At 42.3% G+C, this 15252-nt stretch overlaps 1 protein-coding gene across 5 annotated transcripts in view; it reads right to left on the bottom strand.

Moving 5' to 3' along the window:
* RGS6 (regulator of G protein signaling 6) overlaps positions 1–15252 on the bottom strand; it is a gene marked incomplete at its 3' end in the record, with an annotated part of 267826 nt that overhangs the window by 49019 nt on the left and 203555 nt on the right. For 3 of the 5 annotated variants that reach the window (XM_082316773.1, XM_082316774.1, XM_082316775.1), the window contains exons 7-11: positions 12826–12902; positions 9748–9829; positions 9150–9224; positions 7704–7802; positions 6554–6615 (exon numbers count right to left, since the gene is read on the bottom strand). In XM_082316773.1, coding sequence (XP_082172899.1) covers positions 6554–6615; positions 7704–7802; positions 9150–9224; positions 9748–9829; positions 12826–12902 — 395 coding nt within the window. Of the gene's footprint in view, positions 1–1987; positions 2099–6553; positions 6616–7703; positions 7803–9149; positions 9225–9747; positions 9830–12825; positions 12903–15252 lie in introns of all 5 variants that reach the window. The other 2 variants (XM_082316771.1, XM_082316772.1) reach the window with 1 other exon arrangement.

The following is a 15252-nucleotide window of genomic DNA, read 5'->3' as shown; positions in this document are numbered from 1 at the left end:
GGAGATGCCAGCCTACCTGTTAGGTGAGCCAGCCTGGACACGGGGACATGAAAGCCATGTTTGTGCAGACCTATGCACGAGCTAAGCTCGGGGAATTTCCTGCTGAATCCAGAGATCTGTAGCTGCTCTTCTTGTTGCTGCACAATGTTCTAGCACAAACAAAAAGGCCAAAGTGCTGTCTAAAAGTGAAGGCTTTCTGTGGCGTTTCCTGAGCCCTGAGCGCCATGAAGGATGAACTGTAGTGGCACAGGGCTGTCCATACTCAGCAGCTGGCCTTGCCATTAGAAGTGAGAGGCTCTTTGTTTTCCTGAGCAAGGGCTCTGCTCTCCTAACTGAGGAAACGGCTTTGCAGGCAACACAAGGGCTACCGCAGCTCTCGGGGATCATTTAATTATTCATGCAAGTTGCAACTAGATGCAGATGCAGTGAGTTCTCTTACAATAGAGAATAAAATGGAAATACAGAGCTGTTTGTTCTTCCATCTCCCAGCAATACAACTTTCTCTTTTTCATCAGCAGGAGAATCACCTTCCTTAACTCTGAAATCATAGCAGAAACCAAGCATTTATCTAAATTCCTATAAAGGCCGTGACATCAGGTTAATTGTTTTCTTCACGGACAGAGACATCTTTTCTGGGATTTGCAGCTACCTCAACAGATGCAGAAACAATGGATGCCTGGATTACCTTGTGGGTGGGGGTTCCTCCAGAGAAGTATTTTACAGGGGCTGTATCTGGTTCTAGCCCTGCTAGGGAGGATGCAGAAAATGAGAGAAACTGACAAAAAAGGAAATCCAAAATATTAGAATTATGTGAAGAGGGGCAGAGATTAGGGAACTAATGTATTTCTGTGACTACCAGAGAAGCAGGTGAAAACATCTTTCACATCCCAGCCCAAATGTTTTTTAAAGAGGGAAATAACTTGCCCTTTTCCTGGAACACTGATTCACTGTAAATTGGCTTTCTTAGGCTGGCAGCATCTTAAACTTTACGTTATTATTCAAGAACAGACAGGATTAGATTTGGCATTCTCTTTTCAAAGATTTGCTAAAGTGAACTCCCATTTCAGATTTGGTGCCGAACAGCAGCAGCTAAACACAAGGAGAAGCTGCTGAGCACTTGCAGTAGTTTGCCACAGGATGTGAGTAGCAAAGGCGATAACGTGGATGGTGATTCCATTCAAACCTGCTGCAATAGCTGCTAGGCATAGAGGCAGGCAGGCCAATTCTAGCCCCACTACAAGGGCTGTGATGGCAAGAGATGTAGGCACTGGCAGGACTTCCCTTGCACCAGCATCACGTGGGCAACAGATAATCTAAATTGCAGTGCTGTGCTTGTTTTTCTGGAGAAACTCTCTGAGGTCCTACAGTCATTCCTCATCCTTTTCATCTATTAGACATCAAAATAGAGACAAGCCAGCTTGTTCAGTAACAGGTGAGGCCAAACTCACTTTGTCAATCTACTATAATTCTGACCAAGACCACATTACGTGTGAGCTACACTCCTCTGGCTCCTGTGCCAAATCCACCTCCGCACAAAGGGAACGGCCACTGCCCTGTACCTCATCCTATTCTGCCAGCGGCATCTTCCGTGGGATCCCAGGACAGGAGCAGGGCTGGAGCACTGCAGCTGGGGGAGGACCAGAGAGCAGGCTCTGAAGGGTCAAAGGAGATTTGCTGGAACAAGTATCTCTTGGTAGTATCCTGTATCTGTGGACTCTTAGACCTGAATCTGTACATGTCCTTGACAAGCATGAGAACATCTATTACCTGACTTAGAGAGTACCACACATCAAGTCACATGGAAATGGAAGGGCTGAATAATTCACAGAAGAAGTGATAAAGCATAAGCTCCTGTTTAAACTTTAGCTACGTACTTGTATCTTGTAAAGTTAGACATCCGACTTCCTACCCAAACAGAGCAGTGGGAAGAGCATACAAACAAAATGGCAAGACAACCCTAACATTACGTAAAACTACCAATTCTTACCTCATTTCAATGTCCCACAGCGCTGCATCATCACTTATCCAGGGATTGGAAGGCTCAGCAGGAGTTATAAAGGGGTCATATTCCACATACTGCTCTGTGTAGGCTATTAAACTGACAGATATAGAAAAGAAAAAAAAAAAGAAGAAAGAAAAAAAAATCAGGGCCTGAATGCTCATTCACATGTCAGAGAGGTACAGCTTTTCTTTTTTTCTTCTTTTTGTGTGCTGCTTTTTATTTTTGTAGGGATTAGTTGGTTTCTCAGCAACCACAGGAGTCCCTTTTCCCAGGGATGGTGACTGCAAGGATTTCTCTGCAAACACGCACCAGCTCACTGCAGTATTTTCCTCAAGCTTGTCTCTGCCGAGATGCCCACAAAAAGCCCGATGAGGCAACAACTGGATTGGTATGGTAGGACTTCCCCCAGAGAGCCATGGGATGACTACGAAGTACGTATCCTCCTGTTCATTTGTTGCACGTTGCTATTGCCTCTTGCATTTTTGTTTTTTGCAGACTTTTGCACCCACTTAACTTTATGCATTATGAGTAACTCATCTAAATAGGGTCATGTGCTGTAGCTAAGAATATGCTTAAGTCTCTAGAGGATCACAGTCCTGAGCATCAAAGCTTCAGGCTCTAAATAATTTTTTTGTTACATTGGTGTACCATTTAGTCTAACGGCACTTTTGTAAAATACTTCGACAGTAGTTTATAATAATTAACTTAGAATGTAGTAAACTATATGCATGTTGGAAAAACACCTGGCCTTTATACCGGCTTGCCTCATAATGAGTAAGATAAGACATATAGACTCTAATCCTCACTAGGATGAGATTCAAAGCATTTCCTGGGAAAAAGACTGTGTCTGCTTGCATAAGTGATTCAGGAATTCCACTGGGGTTGGGGCTAGGGGCGCATTTTTACAAAAGAAAGACAGCATATATGAAATAAATCAAAAGAAATTTGTCCTAGTCTATATTAGAAATACTCTAAGGCACTTTTAAATTTTTTTGCCTAGGTCTGCCAAGTAATTAACTAAGTTAATTGAGTCTCATCATACTGAACAACTAATCTACTTGCACTGTGATTGGCCATGCTAAACTTTACCTCTGGTCTTCCACATCTCAAAAAGGCAGGAGAATGAAAAGACCCCGTGTGAAACAAAGGGTCACAAAAGGCAGAAAGTTTCCCTGACCTGCTCTACAGTAATTATTTCTTTTTGTTTGTCCTAGCTCTTATCACGAGGCATTAAAATCATACACTTTTGTAACCACAGCAGGTTCCCATTGCCCCTCAGGGCACTCAGGGCTGTCTCATCTCATTTCATTAATTACATTTCATGACTGCTGTGGGTCAAGGGTTGGAGGAGGGAGCAGCGCCCAATTTCAGAGAGCAGCAGCAATCCCTGAGACATCAATGAGAGAGAGGGCTGGTTAAAAAAAAAAGAAAAACAACAAAAAGGATCAATCAGGAGGTATCTGCTGTGAAACTTGAATTGCTCCTAATAAAATAATAAGAAGGCATCAGAGGTGCTAGTACAAGTACTAGCAAAAATAAAAGGGGAAAAAACTAAATTAAATGAAACAAGGGGGAATTGCTAAGCACATTTTGCTGATTCAGTATAATGACAGCAGAGGAATCATTGCCTCATTGTCTAAAGGAGGCTACAGGCGGGGGACTCCTAAGGGAAAGCGTTTCTGTCAAAATGAAAACCTGGACTTTTGGCCTTTCAGGTGATGCACTATAATTCTGGTAGAAGAGGTGGTGGGTATGGTTCACGGAAAGGTGCAGAGCTTGCCTGGAGAACCCAACTGTCTTGCAATCACGGGGCCCCACTGAGCTGTCACAGTAACTTTGAGGAGCTGAGAGGATAGCACAGCTTTTCATCCAGGGAGGTGAGATTGCTTCTGGTAGGAAGATGCTCTGGTTTTCCCCCGCCATGTCTGTGATGCCACATGTAGTGGGATTGTACTAACACTGCACGATGCAGTCAGGGAAAACAGTAGGTACAATATATTGATAGTTTTGCTCAACAGTTCTCAAATCTCATTCCCAAATCCTAAACCTGACAGTGTGCAGGTCCCAAGTGGGGAAAAATGATGTGGACGAAAGGAAAAGAAAACTGTTTCCAAGGTGCCTGGAGCAGCTGAGGGATGCCTGCTCCCACAGTTGGTGCAGATCTGCTCCTGGAAGGGGAACAAGGAGGAGGGGGGAGAAAATCTTTAGTAGTGAGCATTTATTTCATGGGAGCTGGGGATAACCTTTTGATAGCTTTTCATTCCTCTTCTGCTGGACAAGGGCTATCCCATAGAATAGCGTACATTACCGGAACATATATATGATTGGTCTATCACTATTAAAATAATTTATATCATATTCCTATAACAGATTAGACAGCAGCTTGTTTCCCCCACCGCTCCCTGCCTTATTTGCTCCTTGTTACTTCCCTTGTCCTGCCTGGAAGTGCCTGTGCGCTGTACTGAAAAAAATGGCAGGTGGTGCCGCTGTCAGGCTTGGCTGTCGAAAGAAGCCTGCCAAGAAGTCGTCTCCTGCACCCCGAACTGCCACACTGTCACTGAAACTAGTCCCGAAAGCGTGGCCCAGCCTGAAAAGTGACTTGCTAATAAACAGCACCTCCTTACACAGCAGATTTGTTGCTGGCATTTGTATTTGGTGTTTTACATCGGGCTTTCAGGCCGCACAGGTTTTTATTTCAGGTAATCGTTCAACTCAGGTCATCCACATTCATTCCTCCTCACCTGCCCCCACCCCTGCCAAGGCACTGGGCTCCTCAGCCCCTCCGCTCCCCTCCTGCCTGCCCTGTGACGCTCCACCTCCAGGCTGCCCTTCCCACCGCGCTCCGCACCAAGCCCTGGGACCCTCCAGCAACGCTGCCACCCAAAGTCATCGTATAACCAAACACTTCTTCACAAGATACAAATATCACAACCATGATTTTCATTCTTTAAACTTTCAAAATGAAACTTTCAAAACAGGGGAAAATAACTTTTTGATTGTTCTCATTTTATTTACTTTTCTCCTGGCTATCACTTTGCACAGGTTTTGATAGCAGCGTTTTCTTCTCCAATTTGGGACCAATAAAGAAAAAATGCCCAAAGCCCTTTCAAACCAGGAAAATTTTCTGTCCGGTTTTACTGAAAACTAATAGGTTTTTTTGGCATTGACAATGTTACATTTATAATGTCAGTAGCTCCTTATGAATTTGAACAACAGGTGTGTTCTGTGGACGTGATTCAATGTTCACAAGTGAATGAGTTTTATTTAGTTAATCTTACTGAATAAATACCTACCTAGAAAAAATTCAAGTAAAACAGACCTGCTTGCTTGTAAATTACCAGCCTGGAAATTATTACTGTTTCAGTATATTAAGGTCATTGTAAGTAAATTCAGTACAAAATGACATTTTTTGGTAAAGCACAAATGTATCTTCATGATAAAAAAGAATCAGAAAGCCCAAACCATAAATATGAATGTGCTAATTTCAGTTGTACAATATAGCATATGCAGGATTTCAGGGAGCATCTGAATATTTTCTATTTAATTGGATAAATTTTCATTTTAATTGTTAAACTTTATGAGCCAATAGGAACTTACTTTGGGGCTCTTGCCATTTAATTTGCCTAGTTTAGTACACACAGGCTAATTACAGGTGCGGGCACTGCAAAGCACATTTTATAGGGTATATAAATCTCTTTTTAATTTGCTTAAATAAAAATTCTTCTATTATTTCTCTACAAGGCACCAGCCCTTATCATGTCCCTCATGTTCAATACAGTTTTGCTCTAAAAGTGATATTACTGAAGAGCGTGCTGATCCCTACATTTGTCTCAGTGATTCCCATCCAAAGTTACAAGTATCTAAGTAAAGGAGCTGTCATTCTCAATTAAATTTGAGCTTGTTCTTGACCTGTTCATACTTTCCTACCAGAACTAAATATTCTGCAAGTCAAGTTGTGCCTTGATTTGCCTCTACGAGAAACCCACCTCTTAAAACACTGCCTTGAGTAGTCCAGATACAACCCCAGTACTTCCCATAGGGTTTCAAATACATAAGTGGGAGCAGAAACTGGCCTTACAACCCCAGTATGAACATGGACATGAACACCACGTGCAACAAGATGCAAACGCAGCTCCTTCCTCAGAGCTATGCCAGAGTGGCAAGAGATGAGCACTGAGAGTTCACCCACAAAAGATAAAAGGGTATTTTCAAATTGAAACAGGAATGACTTTTCTGTAAATAAACTCTAGGGTTGTGAAGGGGTGGGAAACAAAAGTACTGCAAGGGTTCTTTCTTTTGTGAATAATATTTTGTTTGCTTTTACAGTATGACAGCACCCTCATTTTTCACCTGCTTTTCGTCAGTGGCAGAAGAGCAAGTGCAGAAGTGCCAGTGGTCAGCAGACAGGCAGCACACCCGGTCAAGGAGTGGGAAGGACTGATGCACAGAAAGGGGACCAGCCTTTGTGCGTTCCTGCCCACTCTCTGTTTCTGGAAATGCCAAACTAGAGATGAGGAAAGAATGGGAAATCACGCAAATGGGAACACTCACCTTTCTGCTACTTTGGACATCTTTAAACAATGTCTCTCTATCTGCACGTTCAGAAAAGTTATCTGAGGAGAGAGATGACAAGGACATTAAAAATCCATGAGCTCTACAGCATGCATTGATCATATCCCAACACACTATTGATTTCTCTTTCCAAACAGCTTGGAAGTAACTCAGAAGGAAATGGGACCCTTCCCTAGGTATCAGAAGCAGCTTATTAACTGCTTCCAACAGGAGTCTCCATTTCCTATGGCAAAGCCCCAGGGGAAGCTTCAGAAGACATAATTAAAAGTAGGAAAGGCACATATTTGGGGCCAAGGTTCCTAGACTACTCAGGGTGCAAGATGACCCCCATTTTACACCACACTCTTCCATTTCTCTAACTGACTGGCATCACAAGACTAATAATGGTTTTACAGCACATTTGCACTCTGCTATGAACTAGTTCTTCCCAGTACTCTGTAGCCTGTGTTGCCTACAATGGAAAAAGCTCAAGAAATTTAGTGTTCAGGTTTAGTTCAGAAGACCACCCTAAAACCGGCTGCCTAAGAAACATGTTTAAAGCTGCCTTTACTAAAATGCTGACCTAGTGATTCCTGCCTGTGCTTCAGTGAGTACTGCTTGTTGCAGGAAAGTAATTTCAAGGGAGAGCTCCCTGTGCTGGGGCAAGGACATGTGAGTTGACTGGCCATTCCTTGGAGTGACTGTGCAAATAACTTTTTCCTAGTTCCCTAAAAGCTCTGACTGTACAGTCTAACAGTCACGCACTGAACGATGCCTTTCCTCACCACCCAGCCCCAACCTGTACCCCAGTATGCTAGCTTCTTCCTTGGTCTTTCTCACTGCCCACTTTTCAGACATCCTCAGTGAACTGGCAATTAATCTGTCTACTGGTCCACAGACAGAATAACAGCAGATTCAAAGATCAGTATTACCCATAATATATATCACCATACAACTGCACTGCTCAATGAGAAAAAAAAAAAATCTCTCTCTCTTTAAATACTTACTACTTTACATAACATACGCAAGGATCAAGGACAGGTGAAGCATACAATTGGTTTTGCTGATATCTCAATAACTTTATATGCTTTTTTTTTTTTTTTGGCATATAACAGTTCTCAGAAGAGTTGCCATATAGCCATCTACTTACTTGTTTCCGGAAATCCTCTTTTGTAGTTTTGCGTACAGGTTGGGAGGGCACGTGTACAGGACTTTGGGGCTGAGACTCCTCTGTAACCCCGTATACTGACTGTGAGGAACCAATAAACAAGCAGAAGAGATTATGGCATTTTTCTCTGTTATGCAATGAGGAAAAGTGCAGTATGCAAAGCAGTAAGGTAATAAGCCAGCAATTTCCTACTGTTTATATCCACACAGGTCAATAATCGTTCAGCCTGGAGCAAAATTTACAGATCAGACCATGCTTGCAGACGCCTGCACTTGGAAGGTCTGCAGGCATGCTAAGAAAAGAGTTTATTTTAAACGTTAAAATGCAGCTGATAATTTTTAGGAGCTCTGAAGGCTGTATGTGTCAACGCTTGCAGGATGAACACTGGGAGTGGTCATTGTGGTGAACTGAGCAAAGAAAGAAAAGACTAGAACCTAATCCTATGCCATTTTCTTTCACTTGGTTTAATTTCTTGTTGTAAAACTACACATTGAAGAAAGAGCTTAACCAAGTGTCAGTGGGTCAAGTTCACGTGAACCTCTCTAAACAAAAACCTGCAGATTGACTTGTAGCCATTCATTTCAGGACAGAGACCTGCACTGAAAGTAATATCAGTTACCCTTTCATTGTGTGCTTTTGCTTTTTATTTAACGTTTGTAAGAGACATGTGAATAGCTCTGCTGCAATTTAACTACCACTGAAAGTTCAGGAGTCTGGTGTCACCTCCAAAATAGGTAACAAGTGATAGGACGAGAGGAAATGGCCTCAAGTTGCGCCAGGGGAGGTTTAGATTGGATATTAGGAAAAATTTCTTCACTGAAAGGGTTATCAAGCATTGGAACAGCCTCACCAGGGAAGTGGTGGAGTCCCCATCCCTGGAGGTATTCAAAAAACAGGTAGATATGGCGCGCAGGGACATGGTTTAGTGGTGGACTTGGCAGTGCTGGTTTACAGTTGGACACGATGATCTTAAGGGTTTTATCAAACCTAAATGATTCTATATACACAGAAGAGCTAAAACTTGCTGGAAGTCAAAGACACCTGAGTTGCTAATGATACAGACTTTGAAATGATTAAGGCGGGTAAACAGCTCTGAAAAATGCATGCCCAAATAATTTCTGAAAATGGGACCTAGGTACTTTTGCCAATTGCTTTTAATTTTATGGGAGTGCAGAGCCAGCAGATATCTGGGACACAGAGCTGCTTAATGCCCTTCTCAGCTCTACTTATCACCCTGTCTTCACTGCTCTGCTGGTAAAACAGGAATAGTAAATTCACTCATTAGAACAAAACTGAACTGGTACTTGCAAAACACTTTTATTGGTTCCTATCGGGTAAGTTTGATATACTGTAGGTGTCAAGCATGATTTGCATTAAAAACAAAAACAACAAAAAACCCCACAACCAAAACCAGAAACTCAAACTGACCTTTTTCACCTTCTGTGGGTTTTTCATACGACGACACTTTCTAATGTCCATTTCTGTGGTGTTCACACAGCCCGGCTGAAAAGAGATGGTAATCATATTACTCCTCAGTTTACAATCCACATGCTACCTTACCTTTCTAAAATACACAATTAGATCTTGTCCAAAATTCTTTCCTGAAGTTTGTGTCCCATAAATTATCCTTGTTAAAAAAGAGACTGCATATACACAAAGTTGGCATCTCAGCATCCAATCCATTTACTCATAACTTTGGCACCAAAAGGAAATGTCTCAGCTAAGAGGGGAGCTTTTTCTAGGAAGTCTGAGCCAAACTGGGTAAGCTGCTTTTCTTTCATATGCACAATAAATCATCTTCAAAACTTCAATTTATCATATATTTCCAAGTCAATAGTACCATGCATGCACAAGCCTAGAATGTCTAAAATAATCTTGTAGACACTTGGTGTGTTTTGAACTGTAAGGAAAATCCACATGGTGACATTAAAGGCAATGTCTTTATGCAATACATGGCACAGTGTTTACTAGTATTAGAACTTCCGTGTCAAAACCTGGAAAGTCTCATCATTCAAAAGAGCTTTACCACAGGCCTGTGCACATCCCAGAATGCTCTTTCCTGGCTGTCCAAAATTTTTCTTTCTGTTTTATCCTTTTTTCTGTCGATTCTGAAAACAAAAGCATAAACATGTAAGTCAATGTACAAGTAATGCTTTCTTCTTTGTTACAGTTCCTAGCTGGGTTTTTTAACCCCATGACAAAAAAACATTCAGAAATCCACCTTTTTGTACAGCAATGTCACATTCCCGCTTTCAAGGCCATGTGCCTTGAACAAAATAGCACTGATGTTTACTCCAATATGTGTCAAAAGAGATTAAGATGGAAAATTTACTTTAACTCTGTTTTTTCATCTGGAGAGGAAAACAACCTTTTCTGATACTCTGTTCCCAGACCCTGATTTGGCAGGCTAGCGAAGTTCATGTTAGGCTTTGGCTTTGTCAGGAGACCCACCGGGACCTCTTTACTCCAGGCGAAGCTCTCGACTGGTGCTGGATGGAGGTCTACATCGGGAGGCCCTGTTGCACCCCGGTGCCCCAGCGGCACCGCTGGCATGACCACCGATTGCGAAGGGGCAGCTATTCCAGGCATTCCCAGCAGCAACAGTGTGGGCAGCACTTGGGTCCACCCTCCTTAGGGATTTCAGCAGACCAGCTCTGCCCCCCCTCCCCGGTGTTGGCAGAGCGAGGAGCGACAGCACGGGCAACCTGAGCAGAGCTTGCTGCATGGCCCGGTGCAGGCCAGCGCTCACCCAAGGGACACGCGACTGGGCCAGCACAACTGTAATTCAGTAATTTCAGCCCTGATGCAGCCAGTGAATCGACTCACTCAAAGCACATACATCAAAGGCGACTGGAGGTTGTTCAAAGCAACTGTTCCCCTATCTCTCAGCAGCATTAAGCAATTTGCTTCTGGTGCCTCACTCCTGTGTTCAGCTCTACACGTGAGCACAGCAAAGTCACCACTGGCTTGCAACATCTACCTGCGAAGAGACTGGGTGAGGCACAGGGAAGGAGGAACTGCCTTTGCCTCCAGAGCAGGATTGAAAAGCCGACAGCATCCCTGTGCTGGGTTTCTGCACTGCTGCCACCCAGGAAAATCAAAGCAGTGAGGAAAAAAAACACACCAGCTGGGATTCCTGACCACCAGGTTCTCCCCACTCCAGTTTTTCTTTTGGAGAGGCAGTGATCCTCAGCAGATATCCTCCACAGTCTGGTATCTCTCTCTGAATATCCTCTCTGCAAGGCTGAGACGAGAAACCAGCTCTGCACCAGCTCTGTCCTTGCACAAAGACAGAGCAGCTGACAGAGAGCAGTTGCGGTACTGTGCTGGGGAGCAAACACAGACACCTAGCCCAAAACTTCTTTTTCTGACCGAGCCCTTTGTGCCCAGCCAAAGGGGAAGGTGAAGTCTTCAGCCAGCCTCATACCACACACGAACTGGCGGGACTCTTCAGAGGCTCCATGAATTGTCTTCACAGGTGCTTTGTGCTGAACCGAGGTTCTTGGTTCTTATCCCCAAACTTACTGATAACTCAGTATTTCACTTTTTAAACTATGAAGACACAACATAATTAGATACTCTGTGGCTGCAGTTTTTGAGCAATGTAGGTACAACAATGGAAATCCTGTGTGCAAGCGAAGACATAGAAGGCAGATGTTTTCAGGTATTTTTAGTTTGTTTTCCTTTTCAGTTAATTCAGGGCTGTGAATTATACTGTGAATTCCAGCCCTGCCCTGTTGGAAACCTGAAGACTGAACTATCACATGAACCAGGAACCAAGAAGCTGAAACTAGCCAGCAAAAAAAGTTGATGGTGGCCAGCCAATATATACGCATCAAAGAAAACTGAATGGAAAAAAGATGAATAAGCAACAATGATCACGTCAAGAATCTGATATTTACATTTCTTTCTTGGGTAATAATTGTATGCTGTGGACAGAATGCAGAATTTTGTTTTGACTTAGATTTTTTTTTTTTTTTTTTAATCTTGGCAATAAACTTTTAAGTAACTGAAAGTACAATTGCTATCTTAACTTCTAATTTTCTCTTCCAAACAGAACACTGGTATTCTGGTTGGAAAAAATCCTTTAATTACCTTGTAAATTAAAGGATAATTACCATGTACTTAAATAGTGCATAATTACAATGTTATTAAGCAAAGAATTAATCAAAATTCCAAAGAGTTAATCAAAGATAGAGACATATATCTCAGCCACACCCTCAAGAAATGATGTTCCTTAACTTTTTAGCATCTAATGCTGAAAGTGCAAATTCCTTCCAGGGGTACAGTGTCAGTACTAGTGTTCTCATGTACCATCTCCACCAGCCATTTTATAGGTGACAACTACAGGTACAGACAGGGAGGGTTTTAGGCACTGGTTTGTAAACACTAGTCTACAAACCCTGGACCATACCGATTTTGCAGCAATAATGAAAACATGCTCAAAACATTGAGAGGCTTCAAACTGTTTTCACAAGGGAAGATGAGAAGAAAAAGGTAGATTTCAATTATGAGCAGACGATAGGAAAAACCCAAATACTAAATCTGAGTAAGTTGCATGTAAGGGATACTCAGTTCTCCACACTAATTTAGTAGCACAAGTCAGACTGCAGAGAGTAGAGGTACAATGGCGTCAACTGGGGATTGGTATAAATGAGAAAAACAAATCCAGTCTGCTGTAAATACCACCCTTATAATCACTTTGAAGTGGCAGTATTTTTAAACTCAGAAATACTTTACAAGCATAGAGTAACACAAACGGATGACAAAGTTCTGTTCTTTCCATTTACACATGACAAAAATACTACACAAAAGTAGAAGCAGAATGGGCAAGTGAGTCGCCCAAGGTCCCAAGATGAACCAGGCTCAGGAGCTCCTGACCAACATTTCCACCTGCAGATAATTAAACCCATCTTTCAGATTCTGGCACAAGCCTTCAGAATTGGCTCTCTATTGTTTCTAGTCTGCCAATGATTAAAATTCACCAACACCTTCTGAGCTCAGTTGCAGTAAAGACTTTGACAGAGAAGTTTTATCTGTACAGAATCCCCTTCCCTTCACAGCTCTAAATACTGGTGCAGTTTAGTGCTCCAGGATTACTCACTTCACTTGGGCCTCAGCTTGCATGAAGATGAATTCCCACTTTCTTGCAAATGCTCTCTGAAGTCTTGCTAAGTTTTCCTGACAAAAGATAAAAATAGTAAGAACAATTAATCCTTGTAATGATAACAACTGCTGAAGAGCACAGTTAGCATGGCGGGTGTTTATTTTATTCCCCCCCCCCCCCCCCCCCTTTTTTTTAAGCTGAAGACTCAAGACATGGAAGTCAGTGTTGGTTTCAGGTGAACTATAGCTGCAGCCAAGAGGGCCCTGTCAGGGAGAAGTAACGGAGTGTGATGAAGACAGCCTGAGCTCTGCTGTGAAAATAATGATGGACTTGTTCCCAAAAGATAACACTGAGCAGCTTTTTGAAGCTGATGACTTTCATTTCTGATAGCAGATGGTTGCCACCTGCACATTTCCCTCTCATCCCCACTTTCCCTTCCCCCTCCCCCCCACTGCTCAGTTCTGTTTGGGCTTTTGCTAAGGTGCAAAGCCTGAGCATCCCTTGCTTTGCTCAGTCCTGGTCACCACTGAGAGCATTACACAGCTGCACAGCACTGAAGGCTGGGGATTACCAGGATGATTCATAAAAGGAAACAGCTTGTTTGTCTGAGCAACGAACATCGCTAACTGCAAAGACCGGGTCCAGATGCGGCCTTGCTCTACATCTGAAGTGGGAGCTCTGGTCCAGACCCATTACAGAGAGTGTCATGATCTGAACATTTGGAGGTGGATGTGACTTCATCACAGCTCAAGGTCAAACTCAGGACATGGCCAGAATTTCAGGCTCAAACGGCACCCTGAAGTCACATATCCACACCCACCCTGACAAGGAGGCCTATGAGACCATTAACCTGAAACTCTTCTCTATTACAGCTGGTTCAACTGTTGCAAATTTTCATCAAAATGAACACTATTAGTTCTACTGCTGTTCTTTTTATACCTATTCCCTTTATTTCAAGAATGTGCTTAAGTGCATGCATTTCAATGCTAGAAGAAATCTTCCTATTATTTACTTTAAATTCATGTCTAACACAAGGCATAAAGCTTGGCCCTGTTACCACTGAGTCCATGTAAGAGTTTCAGTCCATATACACAGAAGAAAACAGTTAAGAAATGATTTACAGCTGTGCTGAACTGTGATAATTTCCTTAACTGTGGCTACAAGGAAGAACTACTTGTAATTATCTGCAGAAACAATTTTTTGTGGGTTTCTTTTTTTTTATTTTATTTTAAATTGTGTTCACATGTGCCTGCTGGAGTAAACATGCAGAAGCCAATGAAACATCACCAATTGAAGCAATATTTGAATCGTGCCTATGTTTGGCCAATTGTAAACAAAACTGAATGCAATTATGCAAGCTTAATCATATCATCAAGACCCCTGCTCTACCAGTATAAATGGGGGGTCGGGGATTGTCTATGAATGCTGCAAGCAGAACCTAAACATGAGATGTCCCCTGAGATGCTTTGTAGAGATTCTCTTTGGAAACTCCAGGTCAGCACTGATGCCTACAGAGAAGCATTCTCATACTACATCTCCAAAAATGTGTACTAAGTACACAGGGCTCCTTCCCACTCCTGTAAGCCTGTTTCTCTCACTTATGTTCAGCTTACATCTCCATTGCTGGATCTGCTTCAGCTCCCATAGTGACTAGGAAGAGTCGGTGCCATTCTTATCTGATTGTCTCTAATTAAGAGAGCAAAGTTTGAATGCAGAAGCAATCTCTAATTGTGCAATGCAATATTCACAAGAAAAATGAGAGACTGCCAAGATCTAATTATTTGCCATCACTGGAGCATTGCTACTCTCAGTAGACAACGATGTGCAAAAGTCCTTAGCCATAGCTTCGCTGCATGTGTGTGGGAGTGTGTGCGTTGCTGAACAGCCTTTTGTTGCTTTATGATAGATCTTTAGAGTACTTACAGTTAATTGGTTGGCTGTGAGCGATTTTAATGGTTTTAATAATAAAATCAACAATATGCAGAAGAGAAAACTCAGCAAAAGGATGTGTAAGTGCATGTAGATTATTATATTCCTTCCTTTATGCCTGTACTTCAAGATTGGAACTCTGGATGCGTTTCCAGGGTGGACTAGATTAGTGGCAATTTTTGCATGCTCTTCACTGAAAGTACCAAATGGCATGTATATATATCCATGTGCACAGAAGTCCCAAAATGTAGAAGGTAAGGAAGAAGGAAAAAGTTCTTAGAAAAATTCTTGGGGAAAAAACCCTAAAATACATGCAATATAAATGTGTTCATTGTAATAAACATGAACACAGAAGTCCACTAGAACCAGCTTTGTAAACAAACCCTCCAACGAAAAATTCCACATTTGAAATTCAGCTGTTACACTCTTGAGCTAGTAAACCAAAAAAAAGTCGATATGATAGAAAGAAAAGTTCAGCTGGTCAGAGCGTTACAC

Source organism: Platalea leucorodia (assembly GCF_965183815.1).
Source record: "Platalea leucorodia genome assembly, chromosome: 7".
Classification (NCBI taxonomy): domain Eukaryota; kingdom Metazoa; phylum Chordata; class Aves; order Pelecaniformes; family Threskiornithidae; genus Platalea; species Platalea leucorodia.
The sequence above is the reverse complement of the archived record's forward strand: the minus strand, read 5'-3'. Positions and strand labels throughout refer to the sequence as shown.